At 52.4% G+C, this 15,120-nt stretch overlaps 1 protein-coding gene across 1 annotated transcript in view; it reads left to right on the forward strand.

Moving 5' to 3' along the window:
- The window catches only part of LOC139269269 (nuclear receptor corepressor 2-like), a 103,223-nt gene that overhangs the window by 1,767 nt on the left and 86,336 nt on the right, over window positions 1-15,120 (forward strand). Inside the window, exons 2-6 of the mRNA XM_070888356.1 lie at window positions 6-52; window positions 2,023-2,180; window positions 3,489-3,600; window positions 12,759-12,863; window positions 14,467-14,570. Coding sequence (XP_070744457.1) covers window positions 6-52; window positions 2,023-2,180; window positions 3,489-3,600; window positions 12,759-12,863; window positions 14,467-14,570 — 526 coding nt within the window. The remainder of the gene's footprint in view (window positions 1-5; window positions 53-2,022; window positions 2,181-3,488; window positions 3,601-12,758; window positions 12,864-14,466; window positions 14,571-15,120) is intronic.

Here is a 15,120-nt window from a genome sequence, read left to right on the forward strand (position 1 = left end):
GACACACACACCGCCTATCCTCACACTGACCTGCAGGTCTTTCCCACAGCAGGTCAGCCCAGCTCTCGTCCCCCTCTGCCCCCCCTCTGTCCCCCCGCCCTGCCCCCCCCCTCTGTCCCCCCGCCCTGCCCCCCCCCTCTGTCCCCCCGCCCTGCCCCCCCCTCTGTCCCCCCCGCCCTGCCCCCCCCTCTGTCCCCCCGCCCTGCCCCCCCCTCTGTCCCCCCGCCCTGCCCCCCCTCTGTCCCCCGCCCTGCCCCCCCCCTCTGTCCCCCCGCCCTGCCCCCCCCTCTGTCCCCCCGCCCTGCCCCCCCTCTGCCCCCCCGCCCTGCCCCCCCCCTCTGTCCCCCCGCCCTGCCCCCCCCCTCTGTCCCCCCGCCCTGCCCCCCCCTCTGCTCCCCTTCTGTCCCCCCCCACTCTGTTCCTCTTCTGTCCCCCCCACTCTGTTCCCCCCCCACTCTGTTCCCCCCCACTCTGTTCCCCCCCCCCACCCCTGTCCCCTCCCCCCACTCTGTTCCCCCCCCACCCCTGTCCCCTCCCCCCACCCCTGTCCCCTCCCCCCTCTGAGTCGCTGCTCCTGGTTGCCATGACATCGACGGTTCACTTCATGCACTTGTGTGACGAAGGCATCCAATAATGGCAGAAATAAAAGCTGCAAGCTATACGACCACACACTCGCTCTCAGTCCCCGGTGTAACGGTCGGGTGCAAGTCAGTGACGGGGTTTGATGTGCAGCTGAGTCCTCAGCCCCACTCGGCCTCCGATATCTCCCGAGTCGACAGACCTGCCCCTCCCGCCAGCCCCCGACTCCTCCCGCTCCCGACCTCCCGCTCCCGCTCCCGGCTCCCGGCTCCCATCCTGGACCCCGGCTTCCGCTCCCGCCTCCCCCCCGGCTCCCGATCCCCGCTCCTGACCCCCAATCCCTGCTCCTGACCCCCAATCCCCGCTCCTGACCCCCAATCCCCGCTCCTGACCCCCAATCCCCACTCCTGACCCCCAATCCCCGCTCCTGACCCCCGATCCCCGCTCCTGACCCCCGATCCCCGCTCCTGACCCCCGATCCCCGCTCCTGACCCCCGATCCCCGCTCCCGGCGACAAAACCGGGATGAAAGTTGCCGCAGTCAGCCCCAGAGGTAGCGGCCGGTAAAAAAAAATCCCGCACCGTCCGGTGATCGGCGAAAACCGGCGGAACTAGGGTTTGACCAAATCTCTCACCATTTAGAAAAATATTATTTTTCTATTCTTCCTACCAAAGTGAGTAACCTCACATTTCCCTGTTATACTTCATCTGCCACCTCACTGCCCACTCACTCAGAGTCTCTATATCCCTTTGCTGACACTTTGTGTTCTCCTCACAGCTTCTGTCCCACCGAGCTTTGTATCGTCACCAAACTTGGATACATTGCACACGGTCCCTTCATCTAGATCATTAATATAGATTGTAAATAGCTGAGGCCCCAGCACTGATCCCTGTGGCACCCCAATAGTTACAGCCTGCCAACCTGAAAATGACCCATTAATCCCGACTCTCTGATTTCTGTCCGTTAGCCAATCCTCTATCCATGCCAACCCCGTGAATCCTTATCTTGCATAATACCCACTTATGTGGCATCTTATTGAATGTCATTTGGAAATGCAAAGATATACTGGACTCCTTATTCGGGAAATGTGAGATTATTTACCTTGGTAGGAAGAATAAAAAAACAGTATTTAAATTTTAAGAACCTTGTATCCACTGATTCCCCTGTATCTACCCTGCTCAGTACATCCTCACAAATCTCTCATAAATTAGTTAAACACAATTTCCCTTCCCTAAAACCATGTTGACACTGCCTACCCCCTGACACCCCTTCTCCAACAATAGCCCACAGGAGGAAGGTTCAGCCTCGATTAGAGTGCTGGAAATCTTTCAATAACCTGACTAGTCTTCACTGAAAACCACTAACCCTGCTCTCATCTCAGCCTTGGAATTGTTCACATCTGGTTTCTGATGGATTGATTTAAACAGTTTTTCCGTTACTCAGGTTTCCAAACCCTCAATCACCACATACCGAGCATGCAGGAGAGTAACCGATCACTCATCGCCAGGCTGGCCCGAGTGTCACACATCCCAGAACCACCCCCTCTCATCCCCACGTCTAAACATCTGCCCGCTGCTGAGCGAGTGGGCTCCATCACGCAGGTAAGGAGCGGGGGTTGGGGGGGTCACACTGGTAAGGAGCAGGGGGATGGGGGGGGTCACACAGGTAAGGAGCGGGGGTGGGGGGGGTCACACAGGTAAGGAGCAGGGGGGTCACACAGGTAAGGACCGGGGGGGGGGTCACACAGGTAAAGGGGGGTCACACAGGTAAGGAGCGGGGGGGGGGTCACACAGGTAAAGGGGGGTCACACAGGTAAGGAGCGGGGGGGGGGTCACACAGGTAAAGGGGGGTCACACAGGTAAGGAGCGGGGGGGGGTCACACAGGTAAAGGGAGGTCACACAGGTAAGGAGCGGGGGTGGGGGGGGTCACACAGGTAAGGAGCGGGGGTGGGGGGGGTCACACAGGTAAGGAGCGGGGGTGGGGGGGTCACACAGGTAAGGGGTGGGGGGGGTCACACAGGTAAGGAGCGGGGGTGGGGGGGTCACACAGGTAAGGAGCGGGGGTGGGGGGGTCACACAGGTAAGGAGCGGGGGTGGGGGGGTCACACAGGTAAGGAGCGGGGGTGGGGGGGTCACACAGGTAAGGAGCGGGGGGGGGGTCACACAGGTAAGGAGCGGGGGGGGGTCACACAGGTAAGGAGCGGGGGTGGGGGGGTCACACAGGTAAGGAGCGGGGGTGGGGGGGTCACACAGGTAAGGAGCGGGGGTGGGGGGTGGTGCTGTGGGGAGGGTCTAACACTAAGGAGAGGGGTTTGAGGGGCCCAGTATAACACCAGGGTCACTCTGTGCCCAGCCCAAACATTTTGAAGCATTCTTTTGCCACTTGCTGTTTTTTCTGGACTAATAGAAAATGATTGCCTTTAGTTTGTTCTCGGGTGTGGGTGACAGTGGCTGTGTTGTAAATGCCGAGCTGTCCTGAGTGGGGGAGCAGTGATTGTACAACTGGGGATGGTTGGGTCACTGTGGGGGGCGATGAGCCAAGGTCACAGTGCGGGGCTGGGGTCGTGTGTTGGCTGGATAGGTAAGGGCGGCCCGTTCCCTCCCGAAGGCCACCACTAACCTCCGGGTTTTTACAATAATCCAGTCTTGTTCATGGTCATTTAGTTGAATTTAATTCCACAAGTGGCATGGTGGTATTTGAACCCAGCGACCTCTGGGTTAGTGTGGGTGTTAGACGGAGCACAGTGCCTGTGGGTGGGGAAAGGTTATCACCATCAGACTGATAACGCAGGGTTGTGTTCTGGCCCACCCGAAGGTTTATCCTGCTTTGAGTCTGTGTTGCGTGTGATGGCTTGTCATCACCAAGCCCAGATACTGCTTCTGTTGCTGACATCTACCTCTTTCCCCAGGGAACGCCAATCCCACTGCTCACAACAGCTGCCTACGGACCAGAACATGGCAAAGGTCACCCAGGGTCGATGTCCATGGGCCTCCAATGGACAATGGACCCTTCAAAATATGGTAGGTCAAGGGAATGAGCGCATTAAAGACAGTCACTAACAAGACTAAAGCAGGAAACTGAAAGAGTAAAAACTCTGCCATTCGCTGTCAAAAAGACTTGTTTGGATCAAATTTCAGTTTGATGACCGGTGTTGGTTGTGGGAGGTTTCATTGCTCCTTGGGATTAGGAACAGGGAGATGGGAGTAGGGCATCAGACCCTCAAACCTGCTTCGCCCCTCTGTTAGATCCTGGCAACTCCATTTACCCGCTTTGCCCCGTATCCATCGACTCGCTGACCCATCAACACGCTATCCAGCTCAGCCTTGAAAGCTCCAACTGACCCCCAACATCCACAGCCTTTTGGGGAGAGAGTTCCCGATTCCCGCTGCCCTTTGTGTGAAGAAGTGCTCCCTGACATCACCCTGAACGACGGAGACGCCCCCTTGTTCTGGACTCCCCCCACCAGAGGGAACAGTTCCTCTCACTCTAGCCCATCAATTCCTTTAATCACCGTAAAGCCCTCCATCAGATCGCCCGTTAACCTTCTACACTCGAGGGGATACAGCCCAGTCTGTGTGACCTATCCTCGACATTTAACCCTTTCAGCCCCGGGGTATCAGTCTGGGGAATCTGCGGCGCCCCCCTCCGAGGTGGATATACCCTCCCGAGGGGTGGGGCCCAGGACTGAACGCGGTTACTGCAGACGGGGTCTGACCCGATGCTGTACAGCTGGAGCATACCCCCTCCCCCAGATACAGACCAACGTTCTATCAGCCCTTTCAATTATTTTTGTGGCTGCCCACGAGGATTCAGTGATTCTGTACATGAACCCTTAAATCTCTCGGCTTCTCCACCGTTCCTCGCTTCTCGACTTTTAGAAAATACTCTGATCAAACTATCTTGGGTCCAAAGTGGATGACCTGACACTTTCCCACATCGAACTCCATCGGCCACAGTTTGGCCCACTCACTGAATCTGTCCATGTCCTTTACAACTTCCTGCTCCCATCCACATTGCTCATGGTGCCTCCTGACTTAGTGTGGGCAGCAAACTCAAATACAAAGCTCCCTATTCCTTCATACAGGTCATTGATAAATCCAGTGAAAAGCTGAGGCCCCAGCACAGATCCCTGGAGAACAGCTCTCGCTACATCCTGCCAATAACAAAACATTCCCTTTATCGCCAGCTCTGAGTTACACTGGCTCTCTGATTGGCTCATACCTGTTCAAGAGCTCAGTCACTCCCCTCAATAACAGACTGGAGTCATCATAGGCCGTCCCTCGAAGTGAGGATGACTTGCTTCCATACCAAAAAGGGATGAGTTCACAGGTGTTACAATGACCTAATATTCCGGATCCCGAACTACATCCTGAAGGGTGGAAGATGCCTGTGCGTGGATTGTTTAACGTGGGGTGACCGTTGCACACCAGCCATCACACGGGTTTGACCGAGCGAGGTCTGGGTCCAGTGGCAACGATTAACCAGGACGACTGGAGACCAGCTCTACCTCACAGACCGAGCGCGTACACATATCGCAGTGTGGGCTGGCCCGTGCTGCCCCTGCGCCCTAGGCTCTCGGCTCTCCTGGGCCCCGAACTCATGACTCTCCTGGGCCCCAGTCACTTCCCTCTACAATCTCTCGTCGCTCCTTCGCCCCTCCTGCTGTGCCTGCCCGCACTGCAATCAACGACCTGGCTTCGCAACTATCGCCCTCCTGCAGCAGCACGCGCTGCTCCCTGCAGTGGTATACCGCCGCGCGCTGCTCCCTGCAGTGGTATACCGCCGCACGCTACTCCCTGCAGTGGTATATCGCCGCACGCTACTCCCTGCAGTGGTATATCTCCGTACGCTGCTCCCTGCAGTGGTATATCGCCGCACGCTACTCCCTGCAGTGGTATATCTCCGTACGCTGCTCCCTGCAGTGGTATATCGCCGTACGCTGCTCCCTGCAGTGGTATATCGCCGTACGCTGCTCCCTGCAGTGGTATATCGCCGTACGCTGCTCCCTGCAGTGGTATATCGCCGTACGCTACTCCCTGCAGTGGTATACCGCCGCACGCTGCTCCCTGCAGTGGTATACCGCCGTACGCTGCTCCCTGCAGTGGTATATCGCCGTACGCTACTCCCTGCAGTGGTATACCGCCGCACGCTGCTCCCTGCAGTGGTATACCGCCGTACGCTGCTCCCTGCAGTGGTATACCGCCGCACGCTGCTCCCTGCAGTGGTATACCGCCGCACGCTGCTCCCTGCAGTGGTATATCGCCACACGCTGCTCCCTGCAGTGGTATACCGCCGTACGCTGCTCCCTGCAGTGGTATACCGCCGCACGCTGCTCCCTGCAGTGGTATACCGCCGCACGCTGCTCCCTGCAGTGGTATATCGCCGCACGCTGCTCCCTGCAGTGGTATACCGCCGTACGCTGCTCCCTGCAGTGGTATACCGCCGTACGCTGCTCCCTGCAGTGGTATACCGCCGTACGCTGCTCCCTGCAGTGGTATACCGCCGTACGCTGCTCCCTGCAGTGGTATATCGCCGCACGCTGCTCCCTGCAGTGGTATATCGCCGTACGCTGCTCCCTGCAGTGGTATACCGCCGTACGCTACTCCCTGCAGTGGTATATCGCCGCACGCTGCTCCCTGCAGTGGTATACCGCCGCACGCTGCTCCCTGCAGTGGTATACCGCCGCACGCTGCTCCCTGCAGTGGTATATCGCCGCACGCTGCTCCCTGCAGTGGTATACCGTCGCACGCTGCTCCCTGCAGTGGTATACCGCCGCACGCTGCTCCCTGCAGTGGTATACCGCCGCACGCTGCTCCCTGCAGTGGTACACCGTCGCACGCTGCTCCCTGCAGTGGTATACCGCCGCACGCTGCTCCCTGCAGTGGTATATCGCCGCACGCTGCTCCCTGCAGTGGTATATCGCCGCATGCTGCTCCCTGCAGTGGTATACCACCACACGCTGCTCCCTGCAGTGGTATACCGCCGTACGCTGCTCCCTGCAGTGGTATATCGCCGCACGCTGCTCCCTGCAGTGGTATACCGCCGTACGCTGCTCCCTGCAGTGGTATACCACCACACGCTGCTCCCTGCAGTGGTATACCGCCGTACGCTGCTCCCTGCAGTGGTATACCGCCGTACGCTGCTCCCTGCAGTGGTATACCGCCGTACGCTGCTCCCTGCAGTGGTATACCGCCACACGCTGCTCCATCTAATGCAGCCTTTCAATCTCAGTAAATCCTCTTCAATTCACTTACGTGGCCTTTCAATAAATAGATTATAGTAACCTCACTGTAATGTCTCTAAGCTTGTAATGTTTGTAGCGCCACGCTGTGGATGTGAACATATTGTGTACTGCAAGTGCAGGGTTAATAATAAACAGCCCAGGCAGATTTCCGGAGACTTCCGAGAGAGCTGCCTGCCATGTTAGGAAGCTGTGTATGCTGTGCTCTGTGAAGATATCACATTTGGCGACGGTAGATGGGATTTAAAGCTGAAATTTTGTTAGTGAAGGATTCAGCCAGCCGACAGGAGACTTTGGAAGTTTCTGTCTTTGAAAAAAGCTACAAAAATTCGAGGTAAAATACAGCACACGGTGTGAACAGCTAGAGATTAAAATGGCAGGTGTATTGGGATATTTGGGTGAATATAGACATGACCGGGAACGTTTTGAAGCATATGTGGATCGGCCAGAAATGTATTTCACTGCAAATAACGTAATCGAAGTTCCAGACAATGCAGTCCAGAACCGGGCTGTGTTGGAACGTAAGAAAGCGATCTTCTTATCGGAGGCAGGTCCGGCATTATACGAAACCCTTGTAAATCTGCTTGTGCCTGACGAGCCAAAGGACACAACGCTTAAAGAGATTTTAACGAAGCTGGAGCAGCACTATAACCCCAAACCGTTAGAAATTGCTGAAAGCTATCGTTTTGGGATTCAGAATCAAAAGGCTGATGAAGGTATCAATGATTACATCGTAGCATTAAAAAAGCTGTTGATGCACTGTAATTTTGGAAACTTTCAAAACCGAGCAGTACGGGATCGTTTTATTTGTGGGATGAAAAATGAAGCGATCAGAAGGAAGTTATTGACGACAGAAGACTTGACTTTTGAGATTGGTTGTCAGACAGCGAGGTTGATGAGCATGGCCGAACAATATTCCTGAGAATTAAATAATAATTACGGTCGTCAGTCAACCGAGGTAAATCACCTGCAGGTTCAAAGTAAAAGACGAGCATGGCCAAAAGTCTCAGAAACTGGAAATTCTACCAGAGCGTCGAAGTCGTGCTATAGGTGCCTGGGACAACACATTGCTCAAAGTTGTCCATACGTGAAGGCAGTGTTTCTTCTGCAGAAAGACTGGGCATCTTGCGAAGGCATACCATCTGAAGGGTAAACCAGTTTTTAAAACTATGAGTCCAGCGTTCAAAGCTATGAATAGAAATCCCAAGAGACTACATAGCATGGAAGAACAACAACAGGACGAGGAGATGTTAGAATTACATGTCATCAGGAGCAGGAGGTTAACGGACAGCGATTAGGAAAGCATCAAAATCCACATAGATGTTGCGGGATTCAAGATATCAATGGAAATTGACATGGGTGCATCCGTGAGTGTAATACCGGAGTCGCTGTACCGCGACAAATTGCGTGATTTCCAACTGGACAAATCCAAAATAGAGCTGCGAGGCTATTCGGGAGAGAACATTCCTGTGGTAGGTTGTATCACCGTACTGGTGAAATATAAAGATCAATTTCAGAACTTGCCTCTAATAGTAGTGAAAGGAGACAAGACTGCTTTACTAGGAAGAAATTGGTTGAGCTCACTGAAGCTGGATTGGAGTAAGATTTTCTCTGTGGAAGCGAGATTTTCATCAACGGATGAGGTTATCAAGCAGTATCCGAAGGTGTTCTGCGAAACGGGCAGTCCAATCCAAGGCTTCAAGGCGAGTGTCAGGGTACAGAAGGACATTAGATCGGTTTACTACAAGCTACGTTCTGTACCATATGCATTCAAGGAGAAAGTTGAGCGAGAACTGAGAGCATTATTTGTAAGATAGAGCGATGTAATTGGGCTACACCCATTGTTGTTGTACCTAAGTCTGATGGTAAGGTAAGATTGTGTGGTGATTATAAAGTAACCGTAAACCAGGTTCTAGAGGGTAATGTCCCCAATGCATTGCCGAGTATAGAAGATTTGTTCACAACACTGACGGGTGGTCAGACCTTCTCAAAACTCGATCTTACGAATGCCTACTTACAGCTTGAACTAAATGAGGAATCCAAGTCATGTTTGACTATAAACACTCATCTCGGCCTATATCAGTTTAATAGGCTACCGTTTGGAGTGTCTTCCATCCCTGCCATATTCCAAGGGGTGATGAACCAGATTTTGCAAGGTATTGAAGGGGTAGTATGTTATTTCGATGACGTACTAATTTCAGCACCAAATAGGCAAATTCATAATAACATATTGAATGATGTCCTCAAACGGCTAGAGAATCACAGAGTATGAGTGTCTGCTCGTAAGTGTGAGTTATTTAAAACTCAGTGGAATACTTAGGGTACAGAATAGACAAAGATGGTTTACATCCAACCATGGAAAAAATTGGATGCAATCAGAAATGCACCCACTCCCAGGAATGTCACTGAACTTCATTCATTCTTGGGTCTTTGAACTATTATGGGAAGTTCCTACCAAATTTGGCTACAGTATTACATCCACTGAATGAACTTTTGAAAAAACAGGTCCATTGGAAGTGGTCAAAAGAATGCGATACAGCATTCAAGGAGTGTAAAAGCAAATTGGTAGAGAGCACCATGTTAGTTCACTATGACATATCTAAGGAGATTAAGCTAACATGTGATGCCTCTCCGTATGGAGTTGGGGCAGTAATCTCTCATGTATTAAGTAGGAGGAGAGACCAATTGCTTTTGCTTCACGCACTCTCAGTGCCAGTGAGAGTAATTATGCGTAAATTGAAAGGGAAGCTTTGGCATTAATTTTTGGGGTCAAGAAGTTTCACAAATACTTGTATGGTCGTAAGTTTACCATCGTTACGGACCATAAGCCCCAAACAGCAATCCTCCATCAAAGGCCTCAGTTCCAACATTAGCTGCAGCCCGAATGCAAAGATGGGCTTTGATTTTGTCAACATATACATATGATATTGAACACAGATGATCAGCTGATCACAGTAATGCTGATGCAATGTCTAGATTGCCTTCCCCATCACAAGTTACACCCGATAGGGAAGAAGTGTTTTATTTTTCATACATTGATGAACTGCCAGTCACAGCTGAAGAGAATGGTAGAGCAACCAAACGTGACCCAGTGATATCAAAGGTGTATGAGTATATTACAAATGGATGGCCAAACCGGGTAACAGACAAAGATACACATCCATTCTTCATTCGTAGGAATGAATTATCAGTCGATAAAGATTGTATCATGTGGGGTGCAAGAATGGTTATAACAAATAAATTCAGGTCCAAATTATTAGGAGACCTCCATGACCAGCACCTGGGAATGTGCTTGACCAAGAGTTTTGCACGCAGTTATTTATGGTGGCCAGGTCTTGATAAAGATATAGAGTACATCATGAGTCAGTGTACGACATGTCAATCGGTAAGCAAGTAACCACCACCAGTACCATTACAGCCATGGAAATGGCCTCCCAGGGTGTGGCAAAGGCTACATATTGATTTTGCTGAGTTAGAAGGACAACAATTGTTCATAGTGATTAATAGCCATTCGAAGTGGGTTGAGGTGTTTCCAATGTGGAAAACACCTCAACAACAAATAAAACATTGGACATTTTACGAAAATTATTTTCTTCATTTGGCCTCCCTGAAGAGATTATTTCGGATAATTTCATTCAGAAGAATTTGCACAATTCACGAGCAAAAATGGTGTGAAACATACCAAGGTTCCACCATACCATCCTGCTTCGAATGGTGCAGCAGAGCGCACTGTACAAATTGTAAAACGTGCCCTCATAAAACAAATGTTAGATCCAAATCCAAGGAAACGACAGTTGTCATTGGATCACAAATTGGCTAATTTTTTGATTACATATCGAAATACTCATACAACTACTGGTAGAACACCAGTAGAGTTGTTTTTCAAACAACAGCCACGAACCAGATTCTCGTTGTTAAAGCCAAATTTGGCACAGTCCGTAGAAGAGACACAATTAAGACAGAAAGAGAATCATGATAGAGGTAGAGTAAAAGAGAGAAGTGTGAAATTAAACCAGAAGGTGAGAGTGAAGAACCATCACCATAAATGGTTAAAGTGGTTACCCGGAAGAGTGGTGAAGATATGTGGTCCTCGCACATATTTGGTGAAGATGTTTGATAATGGACAGGTTAGATTTGTTCATATTGATCATATTTTACCTACAGACATGGAAGGAGTTGAAGGTGGGAATGATTCAATTATTTCTGACTCATCAGATAGTTTTGATACACCAGTAGCAAATCCTAAATCCAATGTACTGGAAACAAATCCAGGAGAGAATCAGAATGAAAGTCTGAGTCCGAGTCAGGAAAACAAAGAGCCTGAAGTTAGAGTGAGTTCAAATGAAAATCAAGGTAATTCCGTGGAGGAAAACGTTCCTCAGGATGAGCCTTGAATGAGTTTAGATTCGACACCATGTTTGGAAGGTTCTGTTCGAGAGCGAAGGTATCCTCTTCGAAACAGAAAACAAGTGGTAAAGTTAAATTTGTAAATATGGAAAAAAAAATCAGTTTATATCCTGTGTTATGTATAAACATGAAAGTTATGTATGATGTTTGTTATGATGGCTTCTTCATTAAGGAGGGAGAAGTGGAATGTCTGTAAGCTTGTAATGTTTGTAGCTCCACACTGTGGATGTGGACGTATTGTGTACTGCAAGTGCAGAGTTAATATTAAACAGAACTAGGCAGATTTCCAGAGACTTCCGAGAGAGCTGCCTGCCATGTTAGGAGCTGTATATCACACTCCCCACAACCGACGTTAAACTAAGAGCTCTGTAGTTTCAACATTTCTCTCTAACTCCCTTCGTAATTAACGGAGTGATATTAACAAGTTTCCAGTCGTACGGCACAATTCCTGAATCAAGAGGTGGAGTTAGTGGGCGGGTTAGTGAGAGTTAGTGGGTGGGTTAATGAGACTTAGTGGGCGGATTAGTGAGAGTTAGTGGGCAGGTTCGTGAGAGTTAGTGGGCGGGTTAGTGAGAGTTAGTGGGCGGGTTAGTGAGAGTTAGTGGGAGGGTTAATGAGAGTTAGTGGGCGAATTAGTGAGCAAGTTAGTGGGCAGGTTAGTGAGAGTGAGTGGGCGGGTTAGTGAGAGTGAGTGGGCGGGTTAGTGAGAGTTACTGGGCGAGTTAGTGGGCAGGTTAGTGAGAGTTAGTGGGCGGGTTAGTGAGAGTTAGTGGGAGTGTTAGTGAGAGTTAGTGAGTTATCGTGAGTTAGTGAGAGGGTTACTGTGAGTTAGTGAGTGAGTGAGAGGGTTACTGTGAGTGAGAGAGGGTTACTGTGAGTTAGTGAGAGAGTTACTGTGAGTTAGTGAGAGGGTTACTGTGAGTTAGTGAGAGAGTAACTGTGAGTGAGTGAGAGGGTTACTGTGAGTTAGTGAGAGAGTAACTGTGAGTGAGTGAGAGGGTTACTGTGAGTTAGAAGGTGACTGTCAGTGAGAGGGTTACTGTGAGTTAGAGGGTGACTGAGTGAGTGAGAGGGTTACTGTGTGAGTGAGAGGGTTACTGTGAGTTAGTGAGTGAGAGGGTTACTGTGAGTTAGAGGGTTACTGTGAGTGAGTGAGAGGGTTACTGTGAGTTAGAAGGTTACTGTCAGTGAGAGGGTTACTGTGAGTTAGAGGGTGACTGTGAGTGAGTGAGAGGGTTACTGTGTGAGTGAGAGGGTTACTGTGAGTTAGTGAGTGAGAGGGTTACTGTGAGTTAGTGAGTGAGAGGGTTACTGTGAGTTAGTGAGTGAGTGAGAGGGTTACTGTGAGTGAGTGAGAGGGTTACTGTGAGTTAGAGGGTTACTGTGAGTGAGTGAGAGGGTTACTGTGAGTTAGTGAGTGAGTGAGAGGGTTACTGTGAGTGAGAGGGTTACTGTGAGTGAGTGAGAGGATATTGGTGTTTACTCTTTGAGTTTGACTGGCACCTGACACACGTTTACTCATGCCTCCAGTGCCGTTTGCTGCAGTGAAACAGGAACAGCTCTCCCCGAGAGCACAGAGCAGTCCGCCCGAGAGCTCAGCCACACAGTCTCTGCAGGACAGTCCTGTGAGCAGAGGTAGGTTTCACACACTGACCTTACCCTCGCTATCTGTCTGTTCTGTGACTATTCCTCCAGCACTGGCTGGGTTAAAGCACAATATCAATGCAATGTTCTTTCATTCTTTCTATCTGCTCCCTCAGTACTGCCCTCCGACAGTGCGGCACTCCCTCAGTACTGCCCCTCCGACAGTGCGGCACTCCCTTAGTACTGCCCCTCCGACAGTGCGGCACTCCCTCAGTACTGCCCCTCCAACAGTGCGGCACTCCCTCAGTACTGCCCCTCCGACAGTGCGGCGCTCCCTCAGTACTGCCCCTCCGACAGTGCGGCACTCCCTCAGTACTGCCCCTCCGACAGTGCGGCACTCCCTCAGTACTGCCCCTCCGACAGTTCGGCACTCCCTCAGTACTGCCCCTCCGACAGTGCGGCACTCCCTCAGTACTGCCCCTCCGACAGTGCGGCGCTCCCTCAGTACTGCCCCTCCGACAGTGCGGCGCTCCCTCAGTACTGCCCCTCCGACAGTTCGGCGCTCCCTCAGTACCGCCCCTCCGACAGTGAGGCGCTCCCTCAGTACCGCCCCTCCGACAGTGCGGCGCTCCCTCAGTACTGCCCCTCCGACAGTGCGGCACTCCCTCAGTACTGCCCCTCCGACAGTGCGGCACTCCCTCAGTACTGCCCCTCCGACAGTGCGGCACTCCCTCAGTACTGCCCCTCCGACAGTGCGGCACTCCCTCAGTACTGCCCCTCCGACAGTGCGGCACTCCCTCAGTACTGCCCCTCCGACAGTGCGGCACTCCCTCAGTACTGCCCCTCCGACAGTGCGGCACTCCCTCAGTACTGCCCCTCCGACAGTGCGGCACTCCCTCAGTACTGCCCCTCCGACAGTGCGGCACTCCCTCAGTACTGCCCCTCCGACAGTGCGGCACTCCCTCAGTACTGCCCCTCCGACAGTGCGGCACTCCCTCAGTACTGCCCCTCCGACAGTGCGGCACTCCCTCAGTACTGCCCCTCCGACAGTGCGGCACTCCCTCAGTACTGCCCCTCCGACAGCGCGGCACTCCCTCAGTACTGCCCCTCCGACAGCGCGGCGCTCCCTCAGTACTGCCCCTCCGACAGCGCGGCGCTCCCTCAGTACTGCCCCTCCGACAGCGCTGCGCTCCCTCAGTACTGCCCCTCCGACAGCGCGGCGCTCCCTCAGTACTGCCCCTCCGACAGTGCGGCGCTCCCTCAGTACTGCCCCTCCGACAGTGCGGCGCTCCCTCAGTACTGCCCCTCCGACAGTGCGGCGCTCCCTCAGTACTGCCCCTCCGACAGTGCGGCGCTCCCTCAGTACTGCCCCTCCGACAGTGCGGCACTCTCTCAGTACTGCCCCTCCGACAGTGCGGCACTCCCTCAGTACTGCCCCTCCGACAGTGCGGCCTCTCTCAGTACTGCACTGCAGCATCGGCCTGGATTTTGTGGTAAAGCCTCGAGCGGGACCACAATCCTCTGACTCAGAGACGAGATTGCTACCCTGCACATTCGATGGTTCCATACAGTGTACAAGGGATTAGCAGAATGATTTGCTCTTTGCTCGTGTCTGTGAATTATTGGACCTGAATGTAGTTTCCTCTCTGTGCAGCATCGCCCCTGTGCCTGGTCCAGGGAGGCAGTATCACACGGGGAACACCGGGTACACGGGTCCCCTCAGAACCAGCCGCTTCCTACAGAGGTTCCATCACTCAGGTAAGGTCAGAAACTGGGTCCAATCAATAGAAACAGTGGGAAGAAAGAAATAAAGCAGGCACAGGCAGGCCGGGCCCAATGGCCTCCTGTCTGCAACGCTCTCAGACTCTATCCAAGTATAGTCACTGTTGTACTGTCGGAAACGCGGCAGCTAATTCATGCACAGCAAGCTCCCACAAACAACAAAATCAGGAAGCACTTCTTCACACACAGGACAGTAGAAATCTGGAAAATGTCTCCCCCAAAAAGCTGTTGAGGCTGGGGACAATTGACATTTTCAAGACCGAGCTCGGTAGAGTTTTGTGGGTAAGGATATCGAGGGATCTGGAGCAAAGGTAGATGGAGTTCCAATACAGATCAGGCATGATGTGACTAGATAGCGAAACGGGCTCGAGGGGCTGAATGGGCCTCCTCCTGTCCCTGTGTAACAGACTCGAGGGGCTGAATGGGCCTCCTCCTGTCCCTGTGTAACAGATCGAGGGGCTGAATGGGCCTCCTCCTGTCCCTGTGTAACAGACTCGAGGGGCTGAATGGGCCTCCTCCTGTCCCT

Source organism: Pristiophorus japonicus, chromosome 8 (genome assembly GCF_044704955.1).
Source record: "Pristiophorus japonicus isolate sPriJap1 chromosome 8, sPriJap1.hap1, whole genome shotgun sequence".
Classification (NCBI taxonomy): domain Eukaryota; kingdom Metazoa; phylum Chordata; class Chondrichthyes; family Pristiophoridae; genus Pristiophorus; species Pristiophorus japonicus.